Consider the following 17,025-nt stretch of genomic DNA (forward strand, 5'->3'; position numbering starts at 1 on the left):
GTATGTGTGTTTTGTGGTAACATGCATGCTGCTTTAATCTTATACACACATTTAATTTTTAAAATTAAATTTTAAAATTGCAGCAGCTGATTGCTGGCGATGAAGACCATTGTAGTGGACTGTGCAGTGCGTCCCTTCACTTAGCTCACACTTATGTTTCACTTGCACTGAAAAACCAGAGTCACTCTCTCACACACACACACACACACACACACACACACACACACACACACACACGTGTGTTATATGTATGTGTGTGTTCCTGCAGCTGCTTTGAGCCTGTCAAGCTGACCGTCACTTTCCAGTGATGTCACTGACTTTTAACCCACAATGCATTTCTCTCTGGCTGGGACTCAGTACTGAGCTGAGGACAGGTTTTGGGATGTGACGGCTGCTAATGGGCATCTCTGCTGGACACTGTTGGCAGGGACAAAACAGATCTTCACATTTCTGTTCATGCTTTATGTTCTTTCCTTTTCAGCCTTCTGTAAATGTATTATTACTACGTCATTACTGTTTGCATCTTATCCTCTTATTGGACTGTGTCTATTTTAGCTTTTTCCTCATTTTTAAAAAACAGTATTTGTCTTGATGTGGATTGGTCTAGATGTTTCATGTCTTAAGGGAAGCACTTTGAACTTGTTGAAAGGTGCTTTACAGAAGCAAACTCACCTTGTGTATTACTATAGGTCATGTTCATGCATCTACTGGCTTCTATTCATTTCTGTATGTCATATACATACTCTTTTTTTATTTACTTTTTACAGGCATCCATTGGTTCCCATTAGGGACACCTTTTCTTTTACTTCTTTCCCTTATACAACCCCTGACCAACTGACTGTGTTGAGTGATTTGTGCAGATTATTTCCTGTGAATATAGCAGCAGAGATACATTTTATTGATATCTTTTAGCTGTAACGTTGTTGGTAAATGAATACAAACACGCAGCTCTTAAATGGTGGGAGGGAGGGGATTTGGAGTTGGGGTGTGCAGCTGTTGGAGCAGGATTAGCAGGGCGAGATGACCCTTCACAGCCCCCCCACACCTCCACCCATAACACAACAACAACCTACCCAACGACTCCATGCCAGCACACACACACACACACACACACACACACACACACACACACACACACACCGCACACACACAAAAAGGAAAATGTGTGAGTCTGAATGGGCATCAGTGGCACCTGGATGCACCGACAGTAGATTTAAAATGTTTCAGGTGAGACTCTCCAGTTAATCTAGGTGCACTTGAGTTGTATTTCAATGTTTAAAAACTGCTTTGCACTTTATTCTGAGATTTACACCTTTCCTTTGTGGGTTCTTTGATGATTAACTGGAGATCAGATGAGTGTTTTTCTTTAATTATGTCCAGAGTTTAACTGTTGGCTGGTGTGTTGCAGAGAATAAAAACAGAGCATGACCTCATGTAGAAATCCAGGCAGCAACAGCGAGCAGGACGCTGCAGCTTTTTGAACATGATACTGATTTAAACCACCAGACCTTTCTGACTCTGACTGAACACACAAGCATCAGTCATGTTTCTCTGCTGCTTCAGATGCCAGTTAAGCACTCAGCAATTACACGTTTGATGACATCAGTGAGGGTTTTGGGCGGCGGTCCAGCCAGTTGGACATCAGCGATAGTACAGCCCGATCAAATGATCACTATGTGCCCTTCTCAGTCCCTCAGTGCAGGCTTATAGGAGAGGTGTCACCACGGCAGCCAACTCTGGGCTGCACATTCTCATGTCTGCTTTGTTTTTCCTGCCATACTCTCCAGTCATTTCAGATCCAGCCATTCCCCATCACCTGACCTCCCCTGCCTACCTGCATAGCTTTCTCTATCAGCCCTGCAGTACACTAGTGATGTGTCGTTCATGAATGAATCAGCTCTGTGAAGCAGCTCCTTTAAGTGAACAATATCCTGTCTGAGAGCAGATTTTTTTTTCTCCACCCCCCACCCAGAAATAAGAGTAATACAAGACTGAATAATAGGATGATTCCATAAACGTATTTGTTAAGTACGATCCAGAAATGTCTCACTTACAGATGGTGAAACTTTAATATGTTGCACCTGTCGCATACAAAACATAGTTCAATATAAATCTGTAATAGTTTGATGTTTTGTTTATGCAATTCTGGAAATTAATCTTAAGGTTTAGTATAATGACATTAAATAGTTTGAATAGAAAAGTGAAATATAAGCACAAATACCAATTGCCAAAACTTTGCTGAATTATTATAAAAGCTGGAAGTGGTAATATACGAAGAGCCATGTGGGAGCAGAAAGATTCAACTCTTATTGCTGAGCTGAGCCTAATGATGCTCACTAAAAAGAGACAAAATTCCGATCACCAATATGTAAGGCCTGTTCCCATTTATTCTTTGCCAGAGAATAAATGTCAGATTTGTTCTGCTTGTTTGACATTGCCAGCGTGGTCCTCTGCCCCTCTGCCTGCCTGGTTTTGGACTGCAAATAAACTTTATATTTACATCAGTAATCAATAAAATGAGATGGTGATGAAACACCAATTCCATCCAGTTATAAAGGAGATAAGAGATAAACATATAATGGCCAATGCAGTACATTTCTGGATGACATGACATTTGCAATGGGGCAACAGTTGAGTCCCATTCAGTTTCTTGTGTGTTTTTAGACTGAAGCAGATCTGAGCAGGTCCAGAGATTATGGCGTGGAGTGTGGATGCATGTGAGATAGGCAGGGAAGATGAGGATGGTGGCTGGACACAGGGACCAAAAACCAGGCAGAGGAGAGCAGGGTTAATGGTATGCAAAAACAACAGGGAATTCACCTTTTCCAGAAAAAGGCTAGGGACCCAGACTGACTGATCAGGCACTTCAAACTGGCAAGGTGGATGTGGAAAGGCTTTGAAAGAGTCTTGATGCAGGATAAGATGCAGCTGGAGAGGCTCCACCCCAAGTTCAGTACACCTGCCTTCACTCAGGTAATCAGGTCAACAGAGAGAGAGAGTGGGAGAGAAAGAGAGAAAGTGAGAAAGAAAAAGACACGAGGCCAGGTGGAGGGCAGTGAGTTTTGTAATAGATGCAATGCATTTGAACTAGTGGGCCTCTTTGCACAGCTACGGAACAATTGACTAACCCTAACCCTAAAGTACAAATAAACTTTTCCAGGACAACATAGATTATTTCCAGGATATTCTGTCCTTTTAATCAATTTCCAGGTGTTTCCATGACTGGAAAACAAGTTTCTAAACTTCCAGGTTTTCCAGGATGTGTGGGAACCCTGCTGGAGGACATTCATGGTGCTGTACTCTAAAGTGAGAAACCCTGGATCTGACATCCACACAGCTGGCAATGGCATTAAGTAGGTGTGAATGTTGGATTGTCTGCTTCATAAAGTTACAGAAATGTTCAGATACAGACCCCCATAATCTGATTCTGAGTCTGTCTGTATGTGTGAATATTAAATAATACATTATACAGACAGAGAACTGTATTTAATGTTCCTAAAATCTCATCTATGATGCAATATTCACAGGAAAGACTTCCTGCAGTTATTGCGTTCACTGTTTGGGTTCATTGTACAGTTTATAAGTTGTTCTGTGCTGTTGTTGATATGCACTGAATATAATATGAAATGTTGATACAAAAATTCACTTAATCAGCAGCCATCACTTTACCCAATGAGAGCAAGTTGGTCCCTTAAGGAAAAAAGTTGGGAACCACTGGCTTAAGTAAGTGAGTTCTCAGGCCATCATGTGACTTTAACCAGTACACCTAAACCTCTGTACAGCACTGGTCCTGACCATCTGAGCTCTGTGCGATCTCCCCGCCTGGTTTTGGCAGCTCACTCAGAATCGAACATAAATGGTGGTGGCTTACATGTCTGCTGAAAATCCCTGGATTTTGTGGGTTCACAGCTCAGTATCATTTTCCCGTCTGCCCGTGCCAACGTGCCGCAGCATGTAATCAGCCGTGTGTTCAGACCAGCCAGCCAGTCTGGAGTCTGAGCAGGCTGTGAAATGCCAATACGAGAGGAGGAGCAGATTTACAGGTCTTACTTCCTCTGAATATCCATCCTCACACATCTGGTTTAGTAGTTGATTGATACCGGACACGTAGTCTCTGAAATTAAAGAAGCAACTGCGATGTTTTCATTTGGTCCCAAATGTTGCTCTCTAACATCTGCAAGAGTCGACCCAACACACCAAACAGTGGTCAGAATATAGACCGAGTCGGCAGGTCATTAAAATGTCTAAAGTCATTAATTTGTGTTATATAATTAAATAAAATATAAATCCATGATATCCATGTTTCAAAGTAAGCATTTCATCAGATTTATATTACAAAAAATAGTTTGAACACATATCCATGCTCTTTTCTGCAGCTCATAGCATGGCTATTTTCTCATCTAACTCTGTGAATAAAGGGTTTACTTAGACCAAACCAGAATTGGCGATTGTTGGAAAGACGGGGGAAATACTAATAAAGACGGTCCAGGTGACTTTTATTTTGTTTCTGTGCAGTTTGAAATGTGTTTTAAGATTATTTGTTTGGTAAATTTTGTGATTTTGTCAATTGAGACTGGTCGTAAAACCAATTGATTGGTCTGAGATGTTGGTGCTATAGTGCGTGGTAAGTGAATTGCGTATATATATAACCTTTAAGTATGCACATATGTGTATGAAAAAAACATTATTAATGCCTGAAATAAATAAATTAAAGGCTGGCTGGCAGCCGGTTATTTGCGGGTCACCTCAAACAGTGTTCCCGCTATCAGCCGGCCCAAAGACAGACAGAGTTCGCCAAAGACATTCTCATTCAGGTTGTGGTGTTTGTGGTTGGTACAATAAGGAAACAAATCTGGAAATTTTAGGATTAATTTAAGCAAAAGACAATGAACTCTGTCGCATTAGCCCTTAATATACACAGAAAGAAAGTGTAGCAATAATAGCATGAACATGAGCTCTACTGGACACTTATCTAATGAACAGAGCAAACCATGTTTAGTTTTTCCCAAGGAAATATTTATTGAAAATGCAAATGTACATTTGTATGATACAAATCCTCTTTAACTCGACTATCCAGGCGGGTCTGTTTGACATGAACAAACACATTAAGAATTTAGTCCACAGAGAAACATGCATCTATAACGCACCACCATGCTCTCCTGATAGCTTCTTTGCCCTCACGGTATTCTGTCATCGGGAAAAAAACTAATCAAAGTTTTGGATCCTGTTTGGTTTTGTTTGTTCTCCAGTTGGGCTTCTCTTCTCATCGTGTTGTCATCCACAAGATCAGAACAGCTGTGCTCTATCAAACTCCAATAAATAAATAAAGTGCTCCACATACAGCTGGATTTAAATCAGTTAATACATCTCACTAGTGTTGATTATATAAAGTATATTTCACATCACTGAATATACAGTTTATTGTTGTCTTTCTAGAAGTGAAATAGCTAAAAATTTGATATTGCAAATCATTTTTAAAAGTTAGGAAACAGTTATTTACAAAACCAAGGCAACATAATGAGGAATTCTGGGTAAAATATGAATCTCCAAAGGATGATGATGTTTCCTGATTGAATGTATCGCAAACTCATTTTCAAAACTTTTTGATATATATTTTTAAATCTTTTAATTTTCAGCCATAACAGCACAGAAGCACTCTGAGAAGACGAGCGGGGAAACAAGTTCCCACTGAAACACTAAAGATCAACTTACTTTTGCCTTTGCTGAACATTTTCTCTTCTCTGCAGGCTGACAGGGAGGTGGCAGAGCAGCAGTACAGTAAAGCATAAAGCTGTAGCTCTTTGCATTGTGTTTTTAAAGGTGTCAATGTATTGTTTTGATCAATTATCAATTAGGTATTATCAGAACAGCATTTAGACACAGGCAAGAAATCTGCTGGTGTTATGAAACAAAACAGCAGCTAAAATGTTGCGAGCAGAAGCACCATAACTACTAAGTGCGGTAAAATAATAAAAGTCAACTCATTTCCAATGAGCAAAAGAAAACGTAACATTATTTGTGATTTCTTTCTATTACATATTTGTGTGATGACTTTCTGTGCTAAGGCTCATGGCAATCCATTTTCAATTGAGATCAACTGGATAATCTTATTTTATTTAAATTTTTTATTTTGACATTTCAAAGTGCTGACAAACACTGCGAAGACAGTTTGCATTATATATAATAATTCAATAATTATATATAATACTTAGTAGTTGTCAGGTGCCCATATAAACAAAGAAGCAGTGTTTTTGGTTTGTTTTTGGTTTTTTTTGTTGAATCATCTCTGTTCATATTGGCTGTTAAGAAACTTCCTAATGTGCTTTCAATGAAAGAGATGGACAGAAATACCTTCCAAAGTTTATTTGAAGTCAATGTGAGGCTTCAGCGGTCTGGGTTAGACAAAGCGAGTATCTTCCAAAGTTACTGTCCAGGAAATAGAGGGACTTTTGTACTAAAATGATCATATAAGAAAACGTCTTTGCACAGACTGAGGACTGTGGATTTTGTCCACTATCACTCACACTGAATGCACAAGAAGGGATCTTTTCATGGCCAGTATGAACAGGAGAAATTATTACCGCAAGAAAAACCTGTTTCAATGTCCATAATCTGTCCTTTAAGACAATAAATTAACTTTTAAGCGATAAAAATCCCAAATTACTCATCTTGTGGTGTCAAATAGGCCACGCTCTAGTCTTTTTGTTTCCCAGGGAAGGTAAATATCAGAGGTCAAAGGTCACTTTCAGTGCCCTGTAGTTAGCAGCTTCCCACTGAGTGTCGGTGCTGCAGTACCACCTCCCTGCCAGCAGAGGCACCAAGACAACTAACTGTTAGAGCAAGAGTCGTGCAGTCCTGCCAATCACAGCTCAGTATTTCACTCTCCAAACATCCTAAAACAACATGGCTGAGGGTTTCTTCTTCTTCTTCTTCTTCTATCACACTGTGTGTGTATGTATGTAGTGTGTGTGTGTGTGTGTGTGTGTGTGTGTGTGTATGTAGTGTGTGTGTGTGTGTGTGTGTGTGTGTGTGTGTGTGTGTGTGTTTAGGACCACTGGCAGGAGCAGTCGGTGGGCTCCTGGATGGTATAGCTGACCCAGGTTGCGTTGCCGCTGCAGTAGAGCTGCACGGAGCGTCGCTGCAGCCCTGTCTCCCTGCAGCACTTGCAGAAGCGAGCATAAGTGTTAATGTTGTAGTTGTAGATGCTGGCAGACGGACACTTCCCGTCACATGACACGATGTTTACCTGCAGGACACAGAGAGTCAATGCAGTATGGTAGAATTATGGCAAATTAATATTTAGCTTGTCCTACAGGTGCTGAAGGAGACACTAAAATGTGTATCTTTATGGGTATAATTTTAGGTTAAACGTATATGCAGATGATATACGGCTCTCCCTTAGTAACTTTATCTATGTGTGATTTTATAATTAAAGGACAGAATGAAATGGAATGATAATGGATAGATACATTTATGTTGAACCACAACATCGGATTTGCGAATTTTCTTCGTGTTCTGCTGAGACTTCATAAAAAAGCTCAAACAGCAGCATCACATCACAACAGATACAAAACATACCGGTCTGTTGCTGCGACAGTCATTCTTCCTGATTGTCATCCTCACCGTCACCTTCTGACACGACTTGCCATCTTCTTTGCCTGTCCACACGACAACAAACCAAATCAGTTGGAACAAAGTTAACATGAGATAACCAAAACAAAGCATCTGACCAGTAGCGTGGAGAGAATACAGCAAACACCAGGAAGGACAGGAGAATGTTGGAGAAGAAGGAGTCCTGTGAGGCACTGAGGCTGGAAATCATGCACAAGATGTTTTAGTTTGATGAGTTAGATGAAGAAAGAGAAGAAATGAATGCCCAGAAATCATGATAAAGAGTTTTAGGTAGAAAGCAACAAAGAAGGAAGCTTCCCAGTCAGTCAGAAAGGACAAATTAAGTTTCTTCCAAATAAAGAAAAATATGCAAAAATTAAAACAAAAATACTGTAGGGATGATGAGATCCTTTATGCATTTATTGTGTACACATAAAATCTTTTAAAACCTTTTTATCTTCAAAGAGGGTAAATAAATGAAATTTATTGACACACATGCTCCATCAACCTTTGTGTAATTTGGCATAAAAAACAATAATCAACAAGAAAAAAAAGCATAAACTTAATGCTGCTGTGTGTGGCATTTAGTCTTTTTCCACATTAACATAACATACCACATATCAGAAAGATATATGTGACTGATTCAGTTTTTTCTCAACCAATCTGTAAAATTTTGTTTATTTTTCTTCACTGTGACAATGATAGAAGGTCGTAATCCGGTTACAAAGTTACTGGTTAAGTTTGTTACATGAACAAGAATGATGTCATGTCATCAGTTTTGTATGGCAATAGGCTCCTAATACTACATTACCCATCAGCTTCAGTGGCCATTGTTAGGCAAAGATGGGGTACAAATCATCAAGTGCTGATTGTTGCTCACTAATTGCAGATGAATAATAAATAGTCTTACAGCGCATGGTAATACATGGATTGCAAGCTCTATATTTGTTTTGATTGGTAAAATGTGTCAAAATAAGAGAGAGGAAATTATCTTGACTTGCAAATAGAAACTCTTCTAATATTGACCCAGTTTCTACAAAGTGTAATCTTTAGCTTTAGTCTGCAAATAATTTCTTACCAAAATGCTCCTTGTTTGAATTCTCTTCTTAAGTTTGTCCACAGGTTTGTACGTTTGAACCAGATATTCACACGTCACCACAAAGCTGAAAACAGGGCTGTTTTTCTGAGCTCATGAAAAATGTCGTTTTTAGAGATAAATGGTTCTCACAGGACAGAAACGCTACTAACATGATAATCTTATGAAATATGATGCATTGCTGTAGACTGAACTACCCAACAGTGTATAAAGTTGTTTGAATTAGCACAACCTTGAACATCAACAGCAGTAAAATGCAACGTACACATTAATGCAGCATTAATATTAATCCAAAAACATCAGATGTAATAGTAACACACTGACAGGGAACATTTACTGCGTAATAAGTACTTTTGATGCTTTCAGTAAATTTAAATTAAATATTTGGACACTCAAAAAACTCCTTTCGACTACTCTATTATCCGACTCTTTCAAAATAAAAGTACAGACAGTTGTTTCTTTTGAAAGTCTGCAGTGATGGTTCTTCAATGGTAAAATGCCTCACACAGCAGCTTCAGTTTTCCACACAGCTCCCCCTGGTGGCGGAGCAGCACTGCAGCAGTAGTGCAGCAGCATGCAGATCTTCTACAGCAGCTACATGTTTCGGTGAAAAGACCCCCGACACCAACCCACATCAGAATCTACGGACACATGCAGACGTCTAAGCCCGACTACTGGGCCACTACCAACAGTACATTGTTGGCAATCAACAATGCACTGCCCAGACAGTGCTAAATGGGGAAAGAGTTTAGCTGTCGTGTACATGTACGTGATCCACGGGGAGGGGCGGGGGGTAAATACTTGTTACTGTCCTCTCAAGTGTGACATCATTTTTGGCCTACATAAAGGATTGTGTCCCCGCCTCCTTTTAAGGTGTAAAAACACCTTAATTACATCATTACTTTTTAGGATTAAAAACTTCTCAAGTAAAACTCAGAATTTAACAGCTCCATGAAGCGAGGAAAATTCAACATCTGTATCGTAAATTGTTATAAATATATACATTTTTGGTTATGGAAGCATTTCTTGGCTTTGTTGCCTGAAATTTCTTCTGATTTTTATTTAACCGAGACCTGAAATGAGACAGCATTTGAGAGGACTGTTCTGCAGATTGCAGTAGGTTGCAGTCAGACTTTGGGGTTTCCTGTGTGTTTTATTACTATTCTTTTGGAGGGAGTACATTGTTGAATATCAACAATGGCACTGACAAGCCTTGTTGTTGTTTTATGTACCTCGTTCACAGTTTGTGTTAACTGTGGGAGTCAAGGGGCTAACGGGGAAGGGGAACAGAGGGAATCCAGTACCTGGTGGGATTGGTACATGATGGTAAGCTGCAGCACATAAACCACAAACCCACTTGCATGTGTTCAGATGCTTTTCAGTGATGCTTTGACAGAATTACCGGTTTTTCCATTTTTATTGAGAAGACTAAATTCACTGAAAAGCACCCTGACAGACTTCTCTAATCTGAATAAACAGCAGACAAATGTAATGGAAAACAACAGCTGGGATCCAATTCAGACAATGTGGTTAAAGATTCTGGACTGAAACGTACAAACTGAAGGGCAAACATGTTGGAAACATGTTGAGCGGCAGGTGAATGTGCTCTTCAGTGTCAGCTGCAGCCTACAGCTCTACACTAACTACAGAACTGCTGCTACGCTCAGATCAGATACTCACATGTCTTGCAGCATCCGTCCATGTAACTTACGACAGTTCCACCGATCTGAGTGCAGATAGGAGTGAAAATGTTACGACAGGAAGAAAGAAAACGTGTGAATTTGTGTGAAACCCTTCATCTTTGCATCAGTTCAGCCAGTAGGGTTTTTGAAGGGTGATATTCTTTCGTTGACGCTCCTGAAGGATCTTTTTTTTTTTTTTTGCAAATATTCAAAATGTCAGACAAATCATTTTGAATATTCTGGATTTACTGCCTGAAAATGCTTTTAGATGAGATTAATGTGCAAATGAAAAATGCAAACTACACTGAGTTAGCTGTGTTGTTACTCTTATTACACATGTCAAATATGTCAAAAATATAGATTTTGTCTGTTTTTAGATTAAAACTTTTGCCTCCTTCTGATAAAATGATTGCATTAAGGGGTGAATATAAAAATCCAGTCTAATAATAAAGTATATAAATGTATGTGACAGATCCAGCCACAACATTATATATACAACCTGCAAGAAAAAAGTCATTTATAAACACACCTTTGCAGTTTTAGTGACAATCACCATACAGCCTAAAGAACTACAAAGAGATTGCTGTGTGCAAATTTACTTAGGATCCATCAAACCACGGAGAGAAACAGTCATTTTATCTGATCTTTAAGAGATCATTCAATAAGATGTGTGACTGGAGGGAAAAAGAGGAAACATGGTTGAACTCTGTAAACATGACAGTGTGTGTGTGCTGCTGCATGCTGACCTTCATGCACTCGGTTTCATTGAACGGTGGGCAGCTGAAGGAGTAGGAGATGAGCGTGGGTCCGGACAGAGTGTCTGCGCAGTCGAACTTCATGCAGTTTGATACCCAGGACTTCCCCGGCTGAAAACACACCGACAGCATCAAAAACATCAACTGCTGAACTACAGAAGCAACGTACTGACGCAGCTCGGATGGCTAATCTGATTGAGTTTCAGTCAGTGTTTTGGTTGACCGTATGAAACTGGGACAATATGAGCAAAATGTGTGTAAACTGGAGTCAGACTGTAATTGGCATAAGCATCATTCATCTAATGATAAATCTACCATTTTTTATGAACATAGAAGGGAAAAAAAACTCAAGGAACACTTACTCGTTATTTATGGGGCTTTCAACTGTATCTCACTGTCTTCAGCAACAGATTCAGATTCAGACTCAGAGTTTGAGATGGCTCAGATGTGATAACAGGTGATTGAATACTGCATTTGGGAGTGACTATCTGCTATCAAATTATCAGCTGATGAATGCAGTGAGATATGGCTGAAAGCTCCAGAAAAAGCTAGTAAGTGGACCTTCAGTCACCATTTTTCTTGTATCAAGCTAATGTCTTGACTACAAGATGTACTTTGTACCAGACTCACTTGGCTGAAACTACAGGTTATATGAGACATTTAAAAAATGTATGAGAAATATTCAGAATTGAATGTGTAATAATGTATAATTAGTCGACTTCCTACCTTATAGAGAACTGTTGTGCCGTTCTCGTGTTCGTAGAGGCAGGAAATATTCCTACAAACACCGCAGCACGTTGACTGATCCTTGGGAGGGATGTAAATCTGATTCTGAAACACAAACGTTTAAGTTTAGTTATGTAAAACAAGGAAAACTAGAAAAAGATGATGTATGGATGTATAGAAGGTCTGAGGTCGGGACTAAAACTTAGCAAACAGGTTACATCGCTGTCTCTGTCTATCTCTCTGCTCCCTGTCTGTGTCATGGATGTGTAACAAGCTGCGGGTCCGTGTGTCAGTGTCTGTTTGACTGAAGGCAGACAGGATGAAGCTACGCTTCACACGAAATCCAGAAACACGGTACCTTTCTGCAGGGCTGTGCAGAGGTGCTACTTGTGCAACAGAATGTAACCGAAAATAGCATTAGATTTATCAAACCCTCTCTTTAATCTTGTCCCTCGTACCACGACCAAAGGTGCTTGCCAGAAAAGAGGGGCCAACTTTGAATGGTGCATTTACAAACAGCAACAGACAAGTCCTGCATTGCATGTTTTTAAATCTTAATTTCAAAGCGGTGACGTCCTCAAATGTCTTGTTTTTTCCGACCAACAGTCGAAAGTTAAAAGATATTCAGTTTACTGTCACAGAGGACCAAGAAAAAGAGCAAATAAAATTTGAGAAGTCTGAATCAGCGACTTTGTGACACTTTGCTTAGAATTAGACTTAAGTAATTAATCAATTAATGCTGCTGATTCATTTTCTGTTGATCAGCTGATTGATAAATTGACTTTTTCAGCTCTACTTGAAATAATCAATCATGCAGCGTCCTCTGGCTGAATAGTAACTTAACAATCAGGGGAGATTTTACCTGTGTATCTGGCAGGTTTTTCTTCTGCGGTTCTACATTCAGATACGTTTTATGGAAAAAGAAAAGGAAGAAGGAGGAAAAGAAGAAGAGGATGAATCAGTTCAAGATCAAGATGAGGAGCGAGTACAGGAAAAAGAAAAGCTGTAGAGTTGTAGCTCTGCAGTAGTTGTCCCTGTGTGGGTGTACTGGTGTGGGTGCTGGGCTCTTACTGGTTGGCAGTGGGCGGAGCAGTTGATGCTGCTGGTGCGGAGCAGGTGGAAGCCGCTCGCCGGGTCGAGGCTGCGGCTGCACTGCCTGCTGTGACACAAGCCGTTGTCATCGTGCTCCACCAGAGTCTGACCCGGCCGCAACACGCCTCGCTCGCCGAACACACACACCGCCTCGCGCACTGAACACAAACACATACACACACAGAGGTCAGGGGTCACAGATTCTGGACTTGTTGAAAGTGTTTGGAAACTGGCAAAACTGAATTAACTTCTTGTTTAATTAAAAAGGGTGGTGTTCTTACACCAAAACCACTTGTTATTATTTTTTGTGTTTTTTTCCTTTTTAATTGTGACTCAGTTTCCAAGTATTATGAAATATGAATTAAGTTCATATAAAGTTTATGATTTTTGTTCTGAGAGAAAACATGCAGCAGCAGCTTTTGCAGGATGTGGAGTTTTTCTGAGTTTCTCTTTCTTGAAGTTGAACCAGAAACCCAAACCAGGAGCACTCACCACACTTGTATCTTTTGCAGGCACACTGGTTCTGTGGGTCAGACAGGAAGGCCCGGTCCAGCTGGGCAGCTTCTCCCTGCAGAAGACAACAAGAACCGAACCAGGGTCACCTAACATGATGGCACACGATGTTGAATGATGGCATGATGCCTTCTACTGATGTTGAAATACAAAACTAACTAACCCAGTGACTTTTTATACACATAAATCATATAAAATACATCATTACACGTCCAAACAGACGGACTGAATATTAGAAATCATAACGTACCAGGCCACATTTTGGGGAGGCGATCTTTTCACAGGAGCACTCTGAGAACAGAAAACACGATTGGTCATCATCTTCCCATCTCAGCTGTGATCAGGCAGTAAGCTGACACTACATAAATCAAACAGTAAATAACTCATCATATCATCATAAACCAAAAGTGACCAGTCAGGGTAAATTGAACCCTTTAAAACCCGGTTCATGCTGCAGTGGAGCTCTAACTGATTCAGCTGTGCCTTCGAATCAATGTAAACATTTTCCTGCTGTTGATTTTACGAGTCGTACCGCATGTTTGGTTGGGACAGCAGCGACCCGGACTGGACACGGACAGCACCGACATCCCAACAGCACAACTAAGCTGAGGACACCTGTAGGGCTCACACACTGCACACACACACACACACACACACACACACACGTCAAAAACATGCCAGTCATTTATGTATTCATAACTGTTGTCAGCTCTTTGTATTAGAAAATAACAGATAACTCAGTCAGACCGATAATATTGGACAATTCTAACTAATAACATTGTTATAGGCATATATTTATAACAAGAAACAGCAGTAATGCCAAACATAAGGTAATTTAGAAAGAGTTTGTACACCAGAGAGCACTGCCAGGTTTATTTTTCAACTGTAAAATGTTGCACAATTCTGTTAATATGGTAACAATTTAAAAAGGAGAATGAATAAATGAGTGTGTGTGTGTGCTCTGACCACATTGGTAGGCGGGGCAGCACCGGTCCGTGGTGTTACCGTCCACCGTCAGCACCTCGCCATCCAGGCAGAGAGGAGGTGTCTCCAGACAGGAAGAACACACTGCAGAGAACACACACTTCATTCATTACACAGGTGACTTTAACCTGCTGAACGTTCACTGATGGCTGACTGTGTCACTGAATATAGAAGTTAAAGCAGTTCATATTTGAACTCACTGCAGATGTGAGCGAGACAGCAGCTGCCGTCGGCTCTGGTGGCGATCAGAGTCTGGTCGTCTCTGCAGGTGGGATCATCTGACTCACAGAGTTCAGGATCACACTCTGTAACACACACACACACACATACACGCAGAAGCATTAAAGGAATGGTTCCACATTTAGGAAATATGCTACTTAGATATACAGAGAGCACAGAATCGGGTTGTGGGTTGATACAAAATATGGTGATGGAAATGTTATTGGATTAAGGTAAACACTTCAATACAGTGCATTCCTAGTACAATAAAGGGAAGCCATCACTCTGTTGATCAGAGAGGAAGCTCACCACACACGTAGTCCGGACAGCAGGAGTCCTGTCTGTAGTACGACACCAGCTTCTCCCCGTATTTACACTCAGGAGGGAGCAGGTCACACAGGCTCTGGTTACACACTGCAGAGTCAGAAATGTTTTTGGTTAATAATGTGCCCCAGATTTGAACAGTAAGGTTTGCTGATTCAGATGTCGCACTGTGGCCTCACCGCAGACTTTCTGTGGGCAGCAGCTGGTGTCATCTGCCAGGCTGATGATCACCTCCGCTACCCGGCGGCACACCGGCACCACCACGTTGGAGCAGTTGTACTCCACGGGGACGATGGTGTCGTTGTCGCAGCGGTACATACAGCAGGCGTCCTTTGAGGCTTTCCACACCTCGCCGTGTGCACGAGGAACACCGGAGCTGTCAGTGCAGGCTGCAGACACACACACACACACACACACACACACACACACACACACACACACACACACACACACACACACACACATAAAGCCATGATTTCTAGTTCACTGGTTATGAGCTGACAGCACGAAAGCAGGGCATGAAGGCTGATATTAGTTTTGGATTCTGAAACACTAGTTTGTGGTTTGGTAGTTTCAAGATTCTACGATTGTCAAAGTACTTGTGAACTTAAACCTGAAGACAGATAATTATTCATTATATTTTTCAGGTTACAGAAACAATCTCATGCCATCACAATCTAATGTTGTGACCTTTAGTTCAAGACCTCCTGCTCTGTGCTACAGACAGGTAAACTGGCGTCTTACCACACTTCTCAGGTGAGATGCAGAGGGCGGAGTACGGCCGGTGGAGCAGCGTTCCCTCAGGACACACGCAGCCTTCGGTCAGGCCTGAACACTGATCCGGGTCTGAGTCAAAGTCGTGGTTGGGGCAGGACTGAGACGTGCAGGCCGGCAGACAGGCCTGATACTGAAGAGTGTCGGGACACACGAAAGCTGAAGGAAGAGACACAAACATGTCAGTGCCTCCAACACTTTACTTTTGCATTAGCTTTTGCTTTGTTCTACTTATCTTTTAAGTTTGTGTACACAGAAGGGTTTCCTTCATGCTCAAAGAGCAGGTGTGAGCGTTTAAATGTTTTAACTGCAGACAGAAATCTTACGGCAGTAATCTGGACTTCTCCACTCAATGCAGATGTTGAATTTGTGGCAAGAAGCAACGTAGGCAGCCAGCGCCACACACTGGTTGTTGACGTACTCTGCATCTCGTACCCAAACCTCACAGAATGTGCTTGGCTGGACCTGGAAACCAAGAAACAACCAAATGCATAGAAGATAGCTGGAAGTTATATAGTGTCTATCGTTAGCAGTTTTTAATCAGTGGTGTTTCATAAGTCATCTAATATTTCTGGTAAATGTTATATGAGACATTCAAATTTATCTTGTTAATCCACATATTTTAACTTATTTGTCAAAAGTATTTTATTTAAGAGAAGAGAGAGAGCAATAACTGCAGAACCAGGCTTAGAAACTGTTAATCCACTGGCTCCTGCGTAAACGGAGAACAACCTGGAAATGAGTTCACAGATGGGTTAACGTACGAAGGCGTGGCAGGGTGTGAAGGAGGGGTTCTGCAGCATGTCCAGGCAGATGGAGCAGTCACTTGTGGAGCAGTTGAGCTCGCGGCGGCGGCTGTTGCTGATGTAGCTGGTGGTGTTGGGAACCTGCCAGCTGTCGATGAACAGAGCTGGATCCTCACTTACGCCCAGTGTGGTGCCGTTGGCCATAGTCAGGTCATTTGTTGGGTCTCCATCACAGAATCCTGAGTTGGGTGTCAGAGGAAGGGTAAATGGTAAATGGACTGCAATGACACAGTGCCTTTCTAGCCTTCCAACTTCCTAAAGAGGAAACATTTATCTTTCATATAACTGACAAAATATATAAACAATTGACAGTAACATCATCAGCTGTTGCATTTTTAGTGACTCGTTTCTGTGTGATCACCCCAGTAAGAGGAAACAGCATTAACAGAGCATGCAAGCAAGACAGGTGTTTTAAAGCAAGTAATGCAATGAAAATTGTACAA

At 41.0% G+C, this 17,025-nt stretch overlaps 1 protein-coding gene across 1 annotated transcript in view; it reads right to left on the reverse strand.

Annotated features, from left to right (window-relative positions):
* Positions 1–4,994: 4,994 nt before the first annotated feature.
* The window catches only part of otog (otogelin), a 59,283-nt gene continuing 47,252 nt past the window's right edge, over positions 4,995–17,025 (reverse strand). The window contains exons 41-57 of the mRNA XM_051380361.1: positions 16,541–16,761; positions 16,103–16,241; positions 15,747–15,935; positions 15,182–15,391; positions 14,988–15,092; positions 14,660–14,764; positions 14,442–14,543; positions 14,008–14,106; positions 13,726–13,766; positions 13,455–13,530; positions 12,942–13,120; positions 11,871–11,975; positions 11,136–11,255; positions 10,388–10,433; positions 9,940–10,011; positions 7,579–7,658; positions 4,995–7,246 (exon numbers count right to left, since the gene is read on the reverse strand). Coding sequence (XP_051236321.1) covers positions 7,046–7,246; positions 7,579–7,658; positions 9,940–10,011; positions 10,388–10,433; positions 11,136–11,255; positions 11,871–11,975; positions 12,942–13,120; positions 13,455–13,530; positions 13,726–13,766; positions 14,008–14,106; positions 14,442–14,543; positions 14,660–14,764; positions 14,988–15,092; positions 15,182–15,391; positions 15,747–15,935; positions 16,103–16,241; positions 16,541–16,761 — 2,090 coding nt within the window. The 3' untranslated portion in view covers positions 4,995–7,045. The remainder of the gene's footprint in view (positions 7,247–7,578; positions 7,659–9,939; positions 10,012–10,387; positions 10,434–11,135; positions 11,256–11,870; positions 11,976–12,941; positions 13,121–13,454; positions 13,531–13,725; positions 13,767–14,007; positions 14,107–14,441; positions 14,544–14,659; positions 14,765–14,987; positions 15,093–15,181; positions 15,392–15,746; positions 15,936–16,102; positions 16,242–16,540; positions 16,762–17,025) is intronic.

Source organism: Dicentrarchus labrax, unplaced genomic scaffold (assembly GCF_905237075.1).
Source record: "Dicentrarchus labrax unplaced genomic scaffold, dlabrax2021, whole genome shotgun sequence".
NCBI classification, from domain to species: Eukaryota; Metazoa; Chordata; class Actinopteri; family Moronidae; genus Dicentrarchus; species Dicentrarchus labrax.